General features: G+C 40.4%; 1 protein-coding gene across 1 annotated transcript; it reads right to left on the reverse strand.

Annotated features, from left to right (window-relative positions):
• Positions 1-7,142: 7,142 nt before the first annotated feature.
• LOC115442740 lies at positions 7,143-9,023 on the reverse strand. The gene has a single exon (XM_030167891.1). It carries the CDS (start codon positions 9,021-9,023, stop codon positions 7,143-7,145), a length of 1,881 nt encoding a protein of 626 aa, XP_030023751.1.
• Between the last annotated feature and the right edge of the window lie 11,976 nt (positions 9,024-20,999).

The following is a 20,999-nucleotide window of genomic DNA, read 5'->3' on the forward strand; positions in this document are numbered from 1 at the left end:
GTCTGCCGCCAAGGAGCAATGTGTAGTGACATTGCATTCCGGTTAGAAAGACATTGTAACCAGTGTAACTACTGGACATAATGAGACAACATCTCATGTCTCAGGATGGCGAGCGCAGTGGAATACACAAACAATACTTTGTAAATTTAAGGTGTTGGATGGTATTCTGTTATTTATGAGCGGTCGTATCGCTTACCATCAGGCGAACGGCAAGCTCGTTTCGACATTCAAAGCAATAAAAAAAACAATACTACAGAAATCTCCATTTTTTACGCTATTTTAGAATCTAGCCAAAGATAATTTTGATTCAATTTCTCTCTCCAATAATGCACTTTAGTGTTAAACCCCCTATCAACGCTGTCAGTGGTGTATTAAGCATGATATATTTTAACCCGTACAATGTAGCGGAACTACATCGCAGCGGGTAACCTGTCTTCGCGGAACATTTTTCTACGTTAGGGCCTCCGAGACCCCTGCTAAGTTGGGCTTAAGTGGTTACGGTAGTTAATTCCGTAACTTCAGTAAAGAAAATAAATGTGAAAAAAATAATATTTCGCACTTATTCCTTTAGAATTACTTCAGTTTTTAAATGATATGTTACGCTAATAAAAATGATGAAATAATATGCTGGGTCTACTTGTTTCTTTTTGTTGCTTCGGTAACTTTTTTGTATTGAATGCGTGGTACGATTGTCGCTCTGAAGTCTCGAGTTTAAATCCCGGATCAGGCAAATTAATTTTTCTGCTCTTTATCAGTCCTGGATTTGTGTCCGATGTGGCGATAGGCTCGCCTATCACATCATATGACGGAATACGCACGACGAAAAGTGGATGCGTTAGTTACGCTTAAGCCTACCCCTTAGGAGGTAAAATACGTATGTGTGTGTGTTTTTTTTGTCGTATACTGCTATACACTAAACCTTCATGGTAAGGAGTGTTATATGCCATGCAATTTTGAACTTAAAGTATCTGTAAAATATGGTATTAAATAAGAATTACAGGGTATAATCGAATGAATTAAGATTGAAAAATATCAGATAAAGCTTCATGATATATTTTTGCTTTCAAATATACAATAACATTTTACCCAAAAGAAATAACAGGCTATTTGAATACCACAATATTTTCCGGTTGAATAATGTGGACTAAGAACATAAAATAATCTAATATTAAACATCCAGACTGTTGCGTATGAACAAAGAAATAAGGAGTTTTATGAAAAATAAAAATATTGAAATACTCAGTACTATTGTGGATCGCTCTTATGCCATAGGAATAGGCAGGTACTATTGAGCGCCACATGCCGACCCTTTTTTTGGTTTCGCGTACTACCGCGACAGTCCGGAGCCCCGCTGGCGGTGCCTCCACACTGAGACGCCACTCCTCCATGGCGGCTCGCAGCAGGGAAGCCCTCATGGCCTCTCCCTCCTTCGGACCCAGATGCTACCCGCGACTGAACGCCTCCTCCCTCCAATGAAAGGTGTTGGAGAGAGATTTGGCGTCCAGATCCCAGGACGGCCAAAAGACAAGCCGCCTCGACCAAGACAATGCGGTACGCCCTGATCGCCCGCTGCGCCACCATGCGCTGCGCTGGGCTAATTACAGGGCTATTATGTATTATTATAAGGATAATATAATTATAGTATCTTAGTAATAACATACAATAATATACAACATGGTTTATTCCACGCTTAGATCTTTCGCAAACCGACTACATTACCCATATCCCCCAACACAAATATACGACAGTCTAGCGAAAGTAATCGTAATTCTCAGCGGGATAGCAATACATTAAACGGGCGAATCCCGGTAAAATATAAATTATATCCGGATACATTGTTTATTCATCTACGTGAAAGCAAATAGATAAATTTGAATCAGTAATGTCGGTCATTAATTGTAGCCCTTTCGGTACGGATTTACGCATTGTCTAAAAGGATCATTTGGTATTTGTGTATTAAAATGTGTTTTATTACAGTTGTATTAAGAGCATTAATGAATTATCAAAAAGCTAGATGTCGGGATGTTTCTAAATAGGTAAATATTAAATTGTAAGAATTATTGGTATAGAAAAATGTGACGCAACCCTAGAAAATATTTGAGCTTTGTTGATATTTTGTTTAAGACTATTGAAATAGCTATCGCCTATCAATAAGCTTTAGCAAAATATAGCCAACGAATAAAAATTATTCTCTTAGCTAAAATCAATTTTATATTCAAACCAAAATTAATAACGTCTCCGTTTAAACTATTTACCTAAAAAATTATAATAAAAACTAATTAATAAAATTAATAGTAATTAAACCCATACAAAAAAAGCGGAGATTGCCTAGTTGGCAGTGGAACGGAGGTAATTACTACCTCTGACTTTTCTAAAGTTATGTGTGTATAATTTGTGAATTATCGCTAGCTTTAAGACAAAACACTGTGAGGAAACCTGCCTACCTAAGAAATTCTTTAAGAATCTTTAGAGTATGTAAAGTCTGCCAATCCGCACTAGGCTAGTCTGGTGGACTAAGGTCTAATCCCTCTCGATAGTAGAAGGCCCGTGCCCAGCAGTGTGACAGTATATAATACAGGGCTGATATTATAGACCAATGTAAATCAACGCAATAGCACGCTTCAAATCCGTGTCTCGTGTTTAAAACCAAACTGCCTATAATAACGTCAGTTGAGCGAGATATAACTGTTAATGGATCCAAAAACGGCTTAAGTTTTAAATGCCGTCATGAATGCAAGCTGTTTCTGAATTTAGATAATTTGCCGCGATTTTTATGAGAACTTTGTTGAACGTTTGATTTTTTATTGTGGAGTTCAGATTTTTGTAGTGACTGGTGGCAAATGAATAAGTAACTACAATGACAAATTAAGTAGGGAGTTGTGGCTGTTTAAGCATAGAATTTAAAACAAGGCGTAAAGTTTGTTAAAAATTTTGTTAAAATATCAGGTACTTTAATTAAAAACTGATTTGAAGAAAAGGGCTTAAAAGAACCTGTAGAATATATCATAAGAACTTATAATGTTGAACTGCTAGGATATCGAAAAGTACTTTTTAATATTGCAATCGTTACTAGCTCCCGAGAGACCAATCGATTTAAAAGCAGATGAAACGACGAAATAAAGTATTTATTGATAACGTCAGATTATGAGAATATAACGGCCCATTATAACCAAAATTTTTCAGTTCGGTTGTTATATTCCATGAAATCCTTGTAACTTTCTTAAGGTTAAGGAATATGGTTTTTATGGTGTCTGGTGGCAGAATATTTGTATCCGCCTGGATAGCGACCACCTTACATGATGTAAAAAACTTCTTATAGTGTGTCGCGTTCCGGAATCATTCTGTGTATATCCCGTTTCAAACAGGCCGGCATAATTATGTCGACTGAGTATCTATCTTCTCTATCTACAATCATCTTTCATCATTCGATATTCTATCAAGATTCTACTTCATTTCCATCAAGTCCAGTGGGGAGATTTAGCAGTATAAAAATGTATCCAAATATCTTCACTGTCATAATTTATAGGTAATTTGAGCTACTGACTCGATGGTTCACTGACTGGATGGACCGCCTTCGTGGCGCAGTTGTACTGCATGCGCGGTACGGCAGCGCTCTGAGGTCCTGGATTCGAATCCCGGGTCAAGCGGAGTGATGTTTGGGTTTTTCTGCTCAGTATCAGACCGGAGTCTGGAATTTGTGCCCGGTATGGCTGTAGGCTTGTCCCCTATCACATAATGGGACAGAACACACTTGGCGCAATTAGGTGCCCTTTTTTTTTTTCATGGGGAAAATCCTCTTGGATCCCTACCTACTAATGGTAAGCAGGGTATGCCGGACTTTTACCGGCTAAAAACCCCATGGTAGTCTCCATCTGCACCTTGGTGAAGCTCTGGGACCTCAAAATGAACACGCCAGAACTCCACCAGTGCTTTGCTGAAAGCACTGTCTCGGTGGAGGAATAAGAGCTCTTACTAATACCCTCCACTCTCAATACAATCTATCTGCAGGCTTTTAAGCAGATGTACCAGGGCGATGGATACGACCGCCTTGGCGTCTTCGTCTTCGAACAGGGTCGGCCCTCTCCCGATCCCGCTCTGCGGCCTCCTTCGCAATCATGACAGTTTCACAGAAGGAGGCCACTGCTTTCCAGTTGGATTCTCCCACCAGCATCGCCATCACGACTGCGGGCAGGGAGAGATTACTTCCAATCCGACCCGTTAGGGCTCGACGTTCCCCATCCCACGCAGGACACTGCGCGAGTGTGTGGTCCGCCGAGTCCTGAGCAGTGCCACCGCAGTGGTGGCAGTTCGATGTTGCCTCACGTCCTATCTTATTCAGGTAATCGCCAAAGCACCCGTGCCCGGTGATCACCTGAGTCAGTCTATAGGTGAGTCTTCCATCTTTTTGGTCCATCCAGTCTTTAAAGACCGGGAGGATTGCTTCGACGACGCGTTTATGCACATAAGGCTCCTCGCAGAGCCTTGAGTGCCACGCCGCTAATGCATTTTGTTTTTCTTCCCGTCTAATGGCCACCGCAAACGCCGTTATTGGCTGGCCTCCGCTTGTCTGGCGGACAATACGCATCCGGTCGTAGACCTTTGCGTCCATGTCTGCCAGTATATCCATGGGAGGGAATCGCGCCAAAATTGTCGCCGCCTCAAATGATATGGTACGATATCCTCGTATGATCCTGATGGCCATCTTTCTCTGAAGTCTATGGAGCTTCATTCTGCATCGACGGACGGTCAAGCGCTTATACCAAACAGGTGCCCCGTAGAGAGCCATCGATCGCACTACACCCGCATAAAGACGGCGAACTTCCTCTCTAGGTCCCCCGAGATTAGGTAGTAGTCTGTGCATGGCACCCGCTATCCTTTCTACACGAGGGACAAGACGCTCAAAATGTTCTTCAAAGCCCCAACGACCGTCTAAGGTGAGGCCCAAGTACTTAATATACCGGCTGACCTGTACTTCCGATTCACCTACTCGAATTTTCGAGTTGGGTGGTTCTCTGCCCCGCGATAGCTTGTGAAACCATAACGCCTCCGTTTTGTGAGGCGCTATTTGGAGACCTAATTCGCGTATTTTAGTAGCTATGATTGCCACCCCACGTTCAGCAAGCTCTATGGTCCTCTCGAAATTTTCCTCGACAGCAATAATAAGAGTATCATCCGCATAGCAAGTGATATATATGTCGGCAGGGAGTTTGACTCGCAGAACTGCATCGAATGCAATGTTCCAAAGGAGAGGCCCTAACACTGATCCCTGTGGAACCCCACAATGCATTTCCCTTCGGGTAAGACAACCATCCTGGCCAGTGTATTGTATATGCCTGTCACTTAGATACGCCCCGATTACAGCTTGCAGGTAAGAAGGCACCAAGTGATGTACCAGTCCCTTTCTTATGGCATCCCATGGTAGGGAGTTAAAGGCATTGACAATATCCAAACTTATCGCCAACGCTACTCCCTCCCCGGGGAAACAGCTAGATCCGACAGGGAGCGTACGCGAAGGATCGCGTCAATTGTCGATCGCCCCTGTCTGAAGCCATATTGACTGTCCGACAAATCGGGGCCAACACGCGACAAATGTCCGTTAAGTCGAGCAGCGACTATTCTTTCAAATAATTTGCCAGCCTCGTCTAATAGACATATAGGACGGTAGGCAGACGGAGAATCTGCAGTCCTGCCTTCTTTCTTAAGAAGAACCAATTTGGCCTCTTTCCAGAGTATGGGGAAAGTGGCAGTACGGAGACATCCGTCAAACAGCCGTCTTAGTCTGTCTCCCAGTGCAGGTAAAGCCAATACCCAAGCCCGGCCGGGAATTCCGTCCGGACCCGGCGCAGTATTTCGGGCGCGCAAACGGCGTACAGCTCGATTTAGTTCCTCTTCGGTTACTCCTAGTTCTTCAGACCAGTCCGTTGGCATTACTGGGGCAGTTATGGAGCATCTCTGACCTATTGGAAACAAGGTATCAATTATTCGACCCAGTTGGTCTGGTTCTAGGGTTTCCGTTAGAGGTGGCATCCATGGACGGAGCCTGCCTAGCACCATTTTATATGGACGCCCCCAAGGATCTCTGTCTAGTCCTTCCAAGAGCTCATCCCAAGACCGTGACTTTGCAGTCTTAATAGCGGCTTGGAGTGCTATTGTAGCAGCTCGGTACGCCCTGTACGCTGTGTCCACCTCAATAGTCGTAGTTCGCCTTCTTCTTCGAGCTCTTGTATATTGGCGACGGTTTTGCAGACAGATAGTACGTAGCTGTGCAATTTCTTCCGACCACCAGTATACAGCCTTTCGATTGACAGTCTTGGCTCTGGGCATGGATGCGTCACATATGCGGACCATCGTGCTCCGGAACCAAACTGCCTCAGCTTCTGGGTCAGTTATGACCGTGTTGGGCGTTGTGGGCCAAGCCGCAATGTTGGCAGCGGCTTTATGTATATCGGGGTTAAGCCTTTTAATGGACCAACGCCGAGGAGTACAGCTATTTTCATGACTAAAGTTTGTGTTCGGCCGCCGGTGAGTCACGTTAAAAATAATGTGACGATGGTCGGAGAGGGTAACTATTTCTTCTGCGACCCGCCATCCAGATATTATATTAATTGCAGAGGGGGTTACCCATGTGAGGTCTACGACCGACTCCCCCTCGCCATCTCACGCATGTGCTTACAGAGCCTCGGTTCATAAGGCGCAGATCAAGTCCAGCCGCCCAATCTTGTATTGTCTCACCCCTACGATCATCCCTGCGATTTCCCCAAACTCTTGAGTGAGCATTGAAGTCTCCAAGAGCGATTGTTGGTCGAGGTAAGCATCTACGTATACAGTTTGCTACCTTATCCAAGTACTCCTCGTATTCATAAATCGATGTATTGGGCGAGATGTAGCACCCCACAATAGCTAAAGATCCCCATTTCACTGCAACAAAACCTTCCCCTTTTTCCATTAAAGAGCAGGGTGGAGTGTCTTGCATACCCGCCCAATAGACAGCGACAGAGCCCGCTCATCTCCGAACCATCGAGGATGATCCGGAACAGTGTAGGGCTCCGCCACCACAGCCAATGCAACGGACCACTCCGCAATGGTTTGCAGTAGCAGGTTCCGCGCATTGCGGCAGTGATTCAGGTTGCTTTGAAGAATTTTTAAGGCTGGGAATGTGCCGTGTCCATAGTCTCCTCAGTGATTGTTTGGCTCTGAGCGGAAGGAGCCTGCTTCTTACTCCCGCTCGTTTTTGCTGCTAAACCACATTTCTTCCCAAACCGATGGTCTGATGGGCATTCAAAATCCACACAAAGTGGACACTTTAAAGCCTCTGCAGTACACTGGTTGGCTTTATGTCCAAGTTCGCTGCAGGCATAGCAACGTTTACTTCTATCCACATTGTTAGGACATTTAACGCCCACATGACCCTTTTCGAGACATCGATAGCAATGCAAAGGTCTGGCTTCCAAAATGTCTACCCTTACAGTCCCCCATCCTATGTGGATACGTTTACCAGCTGCTATCCTTTGCACTGCCGTAAGCGGGCATCTCACCCAGCAGGTCCCCATAGATGTGTTTGTTCTACGAATTTCACCCGTTTTAATATCTTCAATGAGACATCCGCCAGCATTAGCAACAGCTATAGCCACTTCTTTTAGAGTAACGGCATCGTCGAGGTCCTTCAACCGAATTTCTCCCGTTTTAGTTGGACGATTCACCCGTACGTTTTGGTCAGAAAGAACCTCACGCATCCGTACTGCTAGCCTTTCAGCTTTGGCGCCACATTCTGGGCCCTGAACTGCTACAAGGAGCCCCCCGGTGAGCGTTCTCTTGAAGCGAGCGTCTTCTATGCCAAGGTCCGACAGACTTATCTTGGCTTTGGCTTGCTCTGTAATTGTAGCATAACTTGTGGGGGAGCCATCTACTACAGTGATTGTAACAGCCGCAGTCTCCTTTTTGGTCGCCTTTCCTTTTTTTTTCTTTTTGGAAGTGGGCTTTTTGGGCTTCGATTTACCGACGGTCTCCCATGTTTGCTCTAGCGGTGTTGTTGTTAGTGGCTCTGAGCGCGCAACTGGTGGCAAGTCTTCTACTGGCGGATGAATAGGTCCGGCCTTCCTAGCATTTTTCTTTTTTCTACCATTTTTTTCGACCTGCATTGCCTGAGCTTGAGATTGTTGCATCGTAGCAGTTGTCTCTTTTCCCAGTGAAGGACTTGGGAACCTATCGGGAAATATTTCTGCCTTAAGGGCCGCAAATTGGCTTTTTACTAACGTTTTTACTTGGGCCATGAGCCTTTCTTCGGCGTTACTTTTTTTTAAACTTAAAGGATAGGGGGCGGGACGTGCACCCTCGTTGCTCTGCCCAGATACACTTCTAACCGATGTCATAGACACCTGCCCTCCAAGTTTACAAATCTCTGTAGTGAGGTTAGACAGTTGTGAGCGCAATACCACAATCTCGTTCTCTAGTCTTTTAATATCTAAAGTAGACCGCCGGGTTAGTTCTTCAGTTGTGGCCTTAAGCCAATGCATGGCTTTTTTAAGCTCATGGCCATTTTCGCATTTAAGACTACGGGTTTTTTCCATCGCCTTTTCTAAAGTCTCTAGATGTTCTTTTATGCAGTCGCCCAATTGATCGCTAGGTTGCGACTGCACAATTTGACTCAACTCGTCCAAGTTAGGAAGTGTCCTCTTTATAATTCCTGAGACAGACGCAACAGAAGGATTTTCTCCCTCCGTGTCTGTTTCCGTGGTCATCTCTTCGGCCGATTGCTTTTCTGTAACGGTTTGCCGTTTCGGCTTAGGCAATATATTCGCTTTTGTAGGAGGTCTACCCCTCTTACGCGTGCGAGCTACATCAGATGCAGTCGATGCCAGAGACATATATGAGCCATCTGAGTCCACTGTATCACTTTCCACAATCGGCGCCCGGACTGGCGTCCTCGGGCGCACCAAGTTTGCACGTTTTCCACGTGTTGAAGCTGTTGGTATCGCATTCTTCTCTTTACCTTCTTTATCAATAATTTTATTTGGATTATTCATAATTATTCCCACGAGAATTGGCGAAATGGTGGTCCATTCGTGCAGTGCCCCATGTACACGAATAAGCCTATGTGTAACCCACCACGGGTGTCGGCCGGTACCCTGGCGGAGGTCGCACTAACGACTGATCTGCCCGTCAGCCATGCATCCTCTCGTGGTGCGCCGCCACTTAGGATTCGGGGTAATTTTTTATAGAGGTTTTCTTCCTCGCGGTCCGGCTGTTAAAGGCAAGACCCTCGGTCCCGACTAAGGCTGCGAGACATGACCACAGCACCTCATATCGGGATTGCGAGATCGACGGTGGCTAGCTGTAACTAGCCCTCGCACATCGCGAGTGTGAGCCCGTCCTCATTCTTCCACAGCGTCTCTCTGCTAAACAGAGAGGCACGTCGAAAAACATCTTTTGTGCTGGTTTTGGTCCACGCCATTTCTGGAACCCCGTAGGGGCCTTTCCCCTATCCGCCACCCAGGGGACGCGCCCGATGGGAGACCAGCAACTCCACACGGGGCAATTAGGTGCCCTAGTTGCGCCTTTACATAACTCTTCGGGGATAAATACGTGACGTGATTTGAGCTACTAGAATTACTAAGGTATTGTTACTAATTAAAATTTTACTATTTCCATTTAATGTCTCCGAAATGATTCTCGAGGTTAAAGGACAAAGTTTTGATAGGGTTGTATTATCAAACCCAAAGTTCTAAGAAACGTATCAGAGAGGATGATAGCTTCGCTCCTCAAATAGATCGAATAGTAATATTTCGTAGTATTGATACAGATAACTTTGATCATACGAATGGAAGATTAAAAACGGAGGAAGATTAGAAATGGAAAATGAAAAACTACTTTATAAAGGACATGTCCAAAAACAGTATTTATTCGACAAAAATCCTTACCAAGATAATTTATTTACTATATCTGGATGGAACTCTAAAAAACGAGTAATTGATATAATTACTCTTAAAATGAACATTTTCGAAATATAGATGTTGATACATTGAAATCGCACCATCAATCAATCAATCAATCAATCAATTTATTTTACATAAAACATGGTATAAATTATGATGTTAAATAAATCAAAAAAGTAGTTGTCAAAAATCTAATTTATTTGTCTCTAAGGATAACCTCGAATGTAATTTTTTTGATATTTTCCTTTTTTAATTTTAATTTTATATCCGCGAATGACCATAACTAACAGCTACTTATATAAAAAAAAAATGGTAGTTACCTATTTAACGAATCAATGAGGTTATTTTTATCATTTACTGCTGCTATCATTTGCTACGACATTTTTTTCTTATTTTTCTAAAATTATTATTTTAATAATTGCAAGCTCCACATTTTTGCCATTTCAATCAATACCATCCAATAATTTTGAGATTGGTTAGAAATTGTTCGAAATAAAGAACCAGCACCCATACTAAAAGCGGACATCTCCTCTATTTTTTTTTAATCATTACGCATCCCTAAGCATCTATATATAACCTCAACAAAGATTTCTCTATATAACCACAAAATATATCATTAAATTTTCAACTATAAATTCATAAAGTTAAAGTTAAATATTATACATTACATAAAAATATCCTGTCGAATCATCCTGGCAGTGCGAGCCGAGCCTTAAAATTTAGAAACCTAGACGCCTTTTAGTTGTTCATTTGTTTTGCCGGTGATGTGCAAACAATTCTTCATCCCAGGAGTAAACCCATTTGCTCCATCAAGCGGTGGTCCATAAAACAATTTGCATGGAGACAGGGCATTCCTAAACTCAGTTCCAATCCATGATAACGAACCACCGCAAATTTATTCATAGCTTCCTTCGTTCTTGTAAATATGACGCCGTCGCACAATCGGAAATTCGTTTTGATTTTAAAACTAATATACCCGAGCGTATAATGGCAAATGAGTTTGCTGCAAGTGGTTTGAGGTTATGATACTAGGTTTTGCTTGTGGCTCCATCCACGTGGATAAATTAGGAACCTATGGTATTTTGAATTTATATGAGCCTTTAATAAATTTAGCTCTACATTGACTTGCTATAAAAGGTCACTATTAAGTATGAACCAAGAAATTACTAAAGCTTTTTTTTTTATTCTCGCACATCAAAGTGACTACATCGCACCTGCTGGTAAGTGTGATGCCGTCCAAATATAGTATGGAATGGTAACAGATGGCTATCTTTTGCGATTCGACACAACCATGCCGGCCTATTAAGAAAGAAAATTAACAGGACATTTTCTATTTTGAGCTTTCAGGCTAAAGATAACCAAGTTGCAGACTTTAAAAAGGTTTCAAACACCGCAAAAAACCTTCACTTTCGATATTTAAAGGAATGTCCGTAATTATTCAGCAAGACGAATGCTGTTTAAGATAATTCGACTCACGTAACATTTTATCTTTTTGACAAATTGCCGTTAAACGTACCAGGTACAATTCTGGTATCTTAATGATGTACCTACAATTTGGAGTGGTTTTTTTAATAATACTTTGGGTTCTGCAGTTTTATGCAGTGCTTTTTAATAATATTTTTTATGCATGCAAAGTGACCCCAGTGCATGTGGAGTGGTGTCAAGATGTTAACTGACGAGAGATGATTTACCTTCGGCAGTCAACACAATTATGTCGGCCTGTTGGAACCGAAAATGCACAGGTTGATCCCGGAACGCGACACACTTACGTGGGTCACTATGGCGGGTTTTAACACCTCGTGTATGGTGGTCGAAAACCGGGATAATATAAAATATATCCTACCATCCGCAAAAAAATTCTATATGATTACTGCTTTTGTTTATTAGCAGTTTTGTCTATTTACCGCTTTTATTATTAAGGTGTTTACGTGGTTAAGTTGTATTGCATGCGCGGTACGACCACTGCTCAGAGGTCATGGGTTCTAATCTCGAACCATCGGTCGGTCGGACAGTAGTGTTTGGGTTTTTCTGCTACCAGATCGGTGTTTGGAATTTTTTCCCAATATGCCCACTTGCTCTGCTATTACTTCAAGTAAAAAAATATTATTATTCCCTTTTGATTGCAAAAATTTAGATTAAAAAATACCCCTCTTTAAGGAACCCAGAAAAGGCGGAAAAGATTGTAGCACATTATACAGCTTCGGATATTTAAACGGTGAGATCTTATAAATGTTTAATGTAATTTGGCCACTGAGATGTAATAATTTCAGGTCTGATCTTTGAATACTTCTTATATCTGACTATTTTTGACTTAATAGAAACAAAGAGGCTATTATATTCAGTTAAAAAACATGCAGCCGAACATAGAACCTTCTCCTTATAACACACACTCACGCTTTTCATCCCCGAAGACTAGGCAGAGGCGTAACTGGTGCACAAAATTCCAGACTCAGAGCTAAAATAGTTGTGGCAAAATTTTTCCATCTTAATAATTATTTGGTCGCAGCTCAGACTCAATTAGCTGATGACGTAAACCCGTCGTTCCTTCGCCTGACCACTCTCCGATCCCGTGAAAGAACAGAATGTGCACTTGTGTACTGCACACGCACTTGTGCACTATAATATCTCCGTACCTGTCTGATCTCCGTTGGGATTGGCTGCCGTGGTCGAATTTCGGCTGAAATTCATTCATGTATTCCCTTCACCTATCGAATAGGTACTCCCTCATCCAAACAATTACATACGAGTTTAATTCAACGTCCATATGAAGATATAAAAGGCAGCCGCGCAAGACCGACGCTGAGATATCTCCTCGGTATTTATTCCGTTCGCTGTGAGTGCACCGATTGGACCACGTGACTTGACTGCTAATGTAAGAATTGAGTTGGCAACATCACATTGTGGGGGATAGCATCCAACAGGATGATATATTTGGCTGATTTATGGTTTTGTATTCGACCTGTCCTTGTTATATCGAAGGTATGGCTAATGTAGTTGCGAGGTAGAAGTTATGAAATAATGTTATTAAATATAAATTTCTCAAAATGCCATAATTTGACCATTTTTTATTTTGTAAAATACGTATTTTCAAATCGTCTGTGTATTGGTCTTCTTAGGTGCAAAATATTGGGCGTAAAAGTTATCGAAGTAGAAAATCTGACTCTGACATAACGATATAATGCTAGCCAGAAAACAGAAAGATTCACAAATTCCGTGTAAAATCACATTGGAAACTAAATGCACTGTTAATTGATTTATGAATAATAGTTTTATCCTAGTGGATGCGCGTCGACAAGACAATACAGGCCACTGTCCGTAAAATAGCTTGTATACTGCAATCCTATTGCATCGTTTCTTAAACACAATTCAGTTTAATATACTGCAGACATCATAATGGGTATATATATATTGACTGCCTCTGTGAAGTATTTGTAATGCGTACTTGAGTACGACTACCGCGCTGAGGTCCCGGGTTCAAATCAGGTCGGGGCAAAATTAATTGTGGTTGGGTTTTTCCACTTTAAAAATGACTCAGTCGCAGCTCGGAATCAGAGAGTTGGCGGGTGATACCCCCGTGCCTCAGAAAATAAGTAAACCTGTTGGTCCTGCGCATAATTTCCGGTCCTCTCGGATTGCCGTCTCACCGGACTATGAGAGTGAAAAACAGAAAGTGCACCTGTATATTGCGCACCCACTTGTGCACTCACTTGTGCACTATAATCCTCCTCGACTGGTCTCCATTGAAAATGCCCCCCATGGCCGAAACTCGGTTAGGAAGGAATCAACCTTAAGATGTTGACTTTAACTACACAGCGTCTCAGCTGATATCACACTCGGAATAATTCTGAGTTGCGTTTATTAATTCGACTTGGATTTAATTTTTCAGATCCTACATCAACAAGTTCAGACCCTTACAATACCAACTCAGATACCAACAACTACGACCATGGCCAGCTGCTTCCTGATTACAGCGCAACTTCGAACAAAAGCAGCTTGATTGTAATTTTAGCGATAATGACACCCCATGTACTGGTGCGAATTAAGACTTATTTGCGGGTGTTTTAATACAATCATATCAATAACAAAAGCGGTGATAACCTAGTTGGAAATGGAACGGACTGCCGAGATGAATGTTTGCAGGTTCAAAACCCAAGGGCACACATCTCTGGCTTATCTAAAAATTATGTATGTATTCCTGAATTATCGCTTACTCTATCGGTGCAAAAAATTAGCGTGAGGAAACCTACAACCTAAGAAGTGCTCTATACGAATTTTGAGCGTGTGGACAGTCTTCCAATCCGCACTAACACCAGCGTGGTGGACTAAGACCTAATCCTTCTCAATAGCAAAGGAAGCATGTGCAGCATTGAGGCAGTTTAATATAACACAGGGCTCATATATAACACAATCATGAAAATATTTAATCAGACATTCATTTGGTAATAAAGTAAATCGGAAAGCCGCTCAGTAGTAAAGTAAGCCCGTATTCAACAGTGCAATATTATATAAATAAAAAAACCTGTACATGATCGGTGTGGTACCATGAAGACATATTAGTCTACGGCATGAAAGGGTCAATTTAATGGTACTACTATTTCATAGACAAGCGTGAAGTGATAACTTGCTTACATTTTGTATGGTGCGTGGTATTTCCCGAAGCTCTATTTATTCCATTACTAAAACTACCTATTGGCTATTAATTACCTACAGAAGTAAATGAAATTAAGTAAAATTTCAAAGCATTAATGTCTCCACTTCAGGGCGGTAAAGCCCCCTGACTCTATTCTAACTCCACACCTGACTCCGGATACGGAAACGTGTCAGACATTTCAGCCGAACCGCTTTTAATACGGCCGCAATCGAAAACAATGGTCAAGCTGGCCACATTGTTTCCGAACATATGTATTGTGGCTGTTTTATTTATTAAAGGGTTTTTAATGCCCTGTTTTATTGCGTTACCGTGTCCTCCGTACAAGGGATTTGAATATATTAAATTAAAAAACATTCCGATTTTAAAAAATAAAGATAAAAGGATTGACAAAGGAATAATGTATTATAAAGCCATTTTTTAATTGGCGGTTTGTAACGCGAAATTCTGAGCTAAGTGATTTTTAATAATCATTGTTTTGGCTTAGCAAAAACCGACTATAATTAAACGAAAAAAGATTCAATTTAATAAATTCGTAAATGAGACTTTCTAAATGCAGATAAAGTTCCGCATAGGCCTAATGACTGCAGGCATGGACCGAAAGGCAAAATTCCAGACAGATTAAGATTTGAACGGATTAAAAACGATTTTAGCTAATGATAATTACGTCAGGATATCCATTATATATACTTTTGGGGCCCAAAATGAATCGTTTTATAGCGCATTCGTTTCTGTTTTCATACCAAAAAGAGTTAATCCGTCCTTAGAATACGGAAAAAAATAAATGTGGAGCAATTTAATCGCGGCGGCTCACTCCCGCACTGACTTTATCGGGCAAATTACCCATTATTAGGGTCTCTGTATTATGTACTTTATTTTGTTCCCAGATACTTATACTAATTCCCGCCCTGAGTTTTTACTTTGAGTGCGCAACAAAAGGGAAATGTATTTACATGAGAGCGCATTTGTTTTATGGTTGTGATCATTTTGAATATTGCGTCATTTTATTATTTTTATAATAATAATATTAGCCCTGTATTATACTGTCCTACTAGGGGGCACGGGCCTCCTCTACTACTGAGAGGGAGTAGGCCTTACTCAACCACGCTGATCTACTGCGAATTGGTAGACATCACATACCCTCATAATTCCTATAGAGAATTTCTCGGGTATGCAGGTTTCCTTACGATGTTTTCCTTCACCGTTAAAGCAAGCGATAATTTAAAAAGAATACACACTTCATTTTAGAAAAGTCAGATATGTGTGCCCTTGAGATTTGAACCTACGGACATTCGTCTCGACAGTCCGTTCCACACCCAACTAGGCTACCGCTGCTTATATGTCTAAATTAATATTTACAGATATTTATTTTAGAAGGGAAATCACTTGTATATTCTGCTGTGATTCCTATTTTATATAGGTCAAATTAATCCGAGTTTTGTATGTTCCTGCCATCAGCTGAGTTTCTACATGACAGTGGGAACATTAGATAAATTTCAAAGTACAAAGCACTGTGTGACACTACACTGCACAGTGCTACTTTTTCAACTCAACACAGGTTACGCATCATACTGCCAAGAAATTATACTGGCTATAATCCCTAATTGTTGATGCCCCATCCTCTCCCAGTCGTCGTCCTGAGCCCAGGTTCGTCACCCGTTAGTGCGTTACTCTCAGCATGGTCGGTAATTTTTAAGGGTTGCGAACACCTAAAGCAGTCACCAAAAGTCCGGTGTGTTTGTATAAGCCGACCCTAGTCAGCCTAATCAACGTGTCATTTAAAAAAAAAGGGTTACAATATCCTTCAAACCAAGAAAACTATGATTTGGACAATGCGCATGTAGACGGTATTAATATTATTATTAAAATCTCTCATGAAAAACCCTGCCTAATTAAAATTTTGACTTTAAAATAATTGTAATAAGACCTAAAATCATTGTCAGCCCTATAACCAAACGGTTACATTTCAGACGTCATTAACTGTCAACTAATGACCGTTAACGTAATCCAATCTTATCATTACAGGTCATTGAATCATTCCCCTCGGCGTGCACATGCCTTTATAATTGCTGGTTGTTTTTGTCCGACATTCGATTCCAATTAACGTACGGAGGTTTATTACCGGACTGCTCGGTTTGATAATTGGAGAGTTGTTTTTTAACGAGAATCAGGATAATTCTGGTATTTCGCTGTTACAGAATTTTTCAATTCAATTTTTTTCCCGAGCATTAAGGAATAATTGTATTTTGAAAATGGAATTCTGGCGCGCATGTTTCTTTTTTGCTTGCAATTGTGTTTGAAAATAGAATAAATATCGATAAATGATTAAATATTTTCTATTTACGTTACTTCTGTTGTTTTCTGAAGAGGAGTATGTTTAAAAAATAAATGTAAGTTCGATTATTTGGAAATTTAAGGCCTAACTTACGGCAATAGTCTAGTTTTGAATGGAACGGACCGCCGAGATGAATGTCCGTTTCACCTCTAACTTTTCTAAAGTATATTCTTTGTGAATTATCGCTTTCTTTAACGGTGAAGGAAAACATCGTGAGGCAATCTGCATACATGAAAAGTTCCCTATAAGAATTTTGAGGGTATATTAAGTCCATCAATCAGCATTAGACCAGCGTGGTGGACTAAAGCCTAAACCTTCTCATTAGCATAGGAGGCCCGTGCCCACCAGTGGGCCAGTATTTGACTTATTTATTTCAAATACAAACTTAATGGGCCTACATTTACTAGTGGCACCCAAACTAAACCGCGCATGTATCGTGGCCTGCCATAATAAAAGTTTCAATATATGTGATTGCCGCAAGCAGAAGACAATGCAATTTATAGCACTTAACTATTAGCTATAAAATTATAAATTGTTAATCAAATAGTTAAATAGTAAAAAGCGGCGATAGCCTAGTTGGGTGTGGAACGGACTGCCAAGACGAATGTCCGCAGGTTCAAATCCAAAGGGCACACACCTCCGACTTTTCTAAAATCATGTGTGTATTCTTTGTGAATTTATCGTTCGCTCTAACGATGAAAGAAAACATCGTGAGGAAACTTGCATATCTGAGAAGTTCTCTACAGGAATTTCGAAGGTGTGTGAAGTTTACCAATCCGCACTAGGCCAGCGTGGTGGACTAAGGCCTAATCCCTCTCAGTAGTAGAGGAGGCCCGGGCTCAACAGTGGGCAAGTATATTATACGGGGCTGATATTATTCTTACTATTTATTTAATCAAACAGTAGAAATCACGTGAACAAGCGAATTAATTAAGAAATATAGTGAAACGAGTTTCAAAACTACTTGAACATTATTTGTATGTATGAGTTAATTATTTGGCAAGGCGTATGTGAGGTGGTGTTTGTGGAACGGAGTGTGGTGAATATAAGTGTTTCGTCTTGATTAGTGAACAGTAGATACTGTTTTTATATACGTGCATGGCACAGGTAAGTGGAATCCAATAGAATGTCGATTGACAAGAAACCTGTTGAAACCAGACATACACAGGTTAATCCCAGACACGACACACTTACGTGGGCCACTATTACGGGTTTTAACATCTTGTGTACGGTGTACGCTATCGGGGCGGTTATAAAATATATCCTACAACCAGCAAACTATAAGTCCTTTTCTGTTTTCCATTCCTAACGATCGGAAATATGATACACACATTTTATTTAAATGCACACTAATAAATCTAAATAAAAAATACTGAGTTACAATATATAAACAAAAAACATTTATCGTTATAAATATTTTATTTTCTAGAATTTCAAACGCAATCCAAATGTATTCATACTAACCTCGTGCAAACATTTAAAAATAAAAAGTACAAAATCCAATTATTCCATTTTTAATGAATTAATAACAGCTACATATCTGTTATAAAATCTTTTAAAATTAATTTTATTCATCTTTGAATATTGAAAAACATTCCATTATTCGATATTTGAATACGGTAAAAACGTTATTTTTTCAAAACTAATTCAATAACGTGAAAATCCATTGAAATTTTTAAATAATAAAGTCGAAATGCGGAGTGTTCGCGGCCGATTCTGTCATCTCGTAGGGGATGAGACCCGCCGGGAAGAGATTTATTTTACACCACCCTGTCCACCCCCGCTGGACACTAGTGATAAGTGGTCATGTTCTGCGCTTCTGTTACTTTGTTGCGCGCGATTTTTGTTTTCATTACCACCTTTGTGGTATAGCTTACTGGTTTTTGATTCCGAAGTCGGCATTTGTGAGTTATTGCCATATAACCATGTCCATAATGTGAAAACTTAACTGCGCATTTAAAAATATATCAATATAATCTTGTACAAAATTAAGCGTTACATATTAATGATCAAACTAAAAAAATAAAATATTTTAATGATTTATTAAAATTATCTGGCACTGATTTAGAAAGGAAGAAAAGTTTATTATTAAACGTTATATTTTTAATGTCATCTACGTTTTAAATTGCATCGCCCCCACTTCCTTTGCTGTTTTATTGTCCACCATTACTGCCACAGTAATTCTAATACGATGCTTGAATTTTTTTTCTAAAATAAACAAAATAAAAACACTTTTAGACAGCTCTATTTTATTGTTTATTCCTCTCGAAATCCGACCAATTAAACAGTACGCTACTGCTAAAAGTTTTTACGTGTATTTTGCTATTATATTTTGGTTGTTGTTAGATAAATAGTGTTCTGCGAACTTACTGAAAACACGTAATATGGATACTACTGTGAAAGTTTAGAATGCGAAATCTAATAAGCGTCCATCGGATATATTTTAATAAGCAAATGCGGATTCTCGAAAATAGGATTTTGCTGGTGGTAGGATATATTTTTTATACACACGGATAACGACCGCCGTACATAATGATTTAAAACTCGCCATAGTAACCCAAGTAAGTTTGTCGCGATCCAGGATCAGCCTGTACATAGCCGGTTCCAACAGGCCGACATAATTGTGTCGACGGCTGAGGGGAATCATCTTTCGTAAGTCGATATTCAATGGTACCCGACTCCACTTACCATCAGGTGCAGTATGGTAATTCTTCGTGTACATATAAAAACAAAATGTACATAAAATGTTTTCATAATATTTTTTTTTTCAATAATTACTTATATGATTAGGTATTTCATTTAATTCGCTTACGATATCAAAAATCGCATTTTCCATCTTATTAAGATATTAATACGGCGAAATCCCTAGTTTACAAAACAATCCAAATTTATTCTAACCTAAATAGTTTCGTATGCTATCCATCGAGCTAAGTTGTCAACATATTACGTCCAATATTAAACTCTCCAGAGAGAAACACGCCAGCTCAGTCGTTAAAACTAAGACCAAAGTCTCCAACATACCAGTATATTAAATGTCGCCCGCATATTGAAATGAAAGAGTATGTTAATATAAAAATTCTAAGGCTTACTAAAGGCTGCGGTATTCAAAATATGCTGTAGACGAACTGAGTTAGGTCTTGCTGTAACACCAGCTCAACAAGTACGTATACACTTTCTTCGTTGAGTAAACTACTGTTTACTGGTTGGTGGTAGGTCTCTCATATGTGAGAGTACACCTAAATAGGTACCACTGCAATGTCTATTTTGGCCATCAAGCAGCAGTGTGTAGTCATTATTGTGTTCCGGTTTGAAGGACATTGTAGCCAGTGTAACTACAGGACATAATGAGACTTAACATCTCATGTCTCAGGATAGCGAGCGCAGTGGAATACCAAACAATACTTTATAATCCAAGGTGTTGGATGGTGTTTCCACTGTTCATGGGCGGTCGTATCGCTTACCATCTGGCGAACGGTGAGCCGGTCTTGTCATTCAAGTGGCAATAAATAAATAAAAAAAAGTCAAACAGTATTATTAGGTATTACTAGACCTTTTTATCACTACTTTTTTGTGGGCACGCTAATTCTCAAAAATTGTAAGTCCATAATTTTTCGTACCTCCCTCCCTTCCTATACTTTTTAATGGCAATGTTTTCGATATATTCGAAATTTCCTTTAGAGACACCAAGTGCCCCCACAAAAAAAAACCTGGTCGTATAATATTTTACACTTTCAATGAAGTTCCAGTAAATAGACTCTCCCTTATAGATCATACCTTCCACACAGACGAGCACCACTACTCTCGAGCGCTTACAGTGTGCGTGGGCAGCATGAGTGAACGCGCATACTGCGATGAATAGCATCGACGCTGAGTAGTGATCAGTTCCCTAACACCGCGGTGTTGCTCACTCAATAAGTTGTGGGGCGCGTCTTCCTGGATGAAATGACCTCCATACCATTTAATATTACACTTCTAAAATGAACTATACTCTCAGAATTCCTTTAATATTAAGAGTAGGGCCCGGATTAATATGTAAATACATATTTTTAATTTACGCGATTTTCGTTCTAAAACTTATTTTCTA

The sequence above is a fragment of the Manduca sexta genome, chromosome 8 (genome assembly GCF_014839805.1).
Source record: "Manduca sexta isolate Smith_Timp_Sample1 chromosome 8, JHU_Msex_v1.0, whole genome shotgun sequence".
Lineage (NCBI taxonomy): Eukaryota > Metazoa > Arthropoda > Insecta > Lepidoptera > Sphingidae > Manduca > Manduca sexta.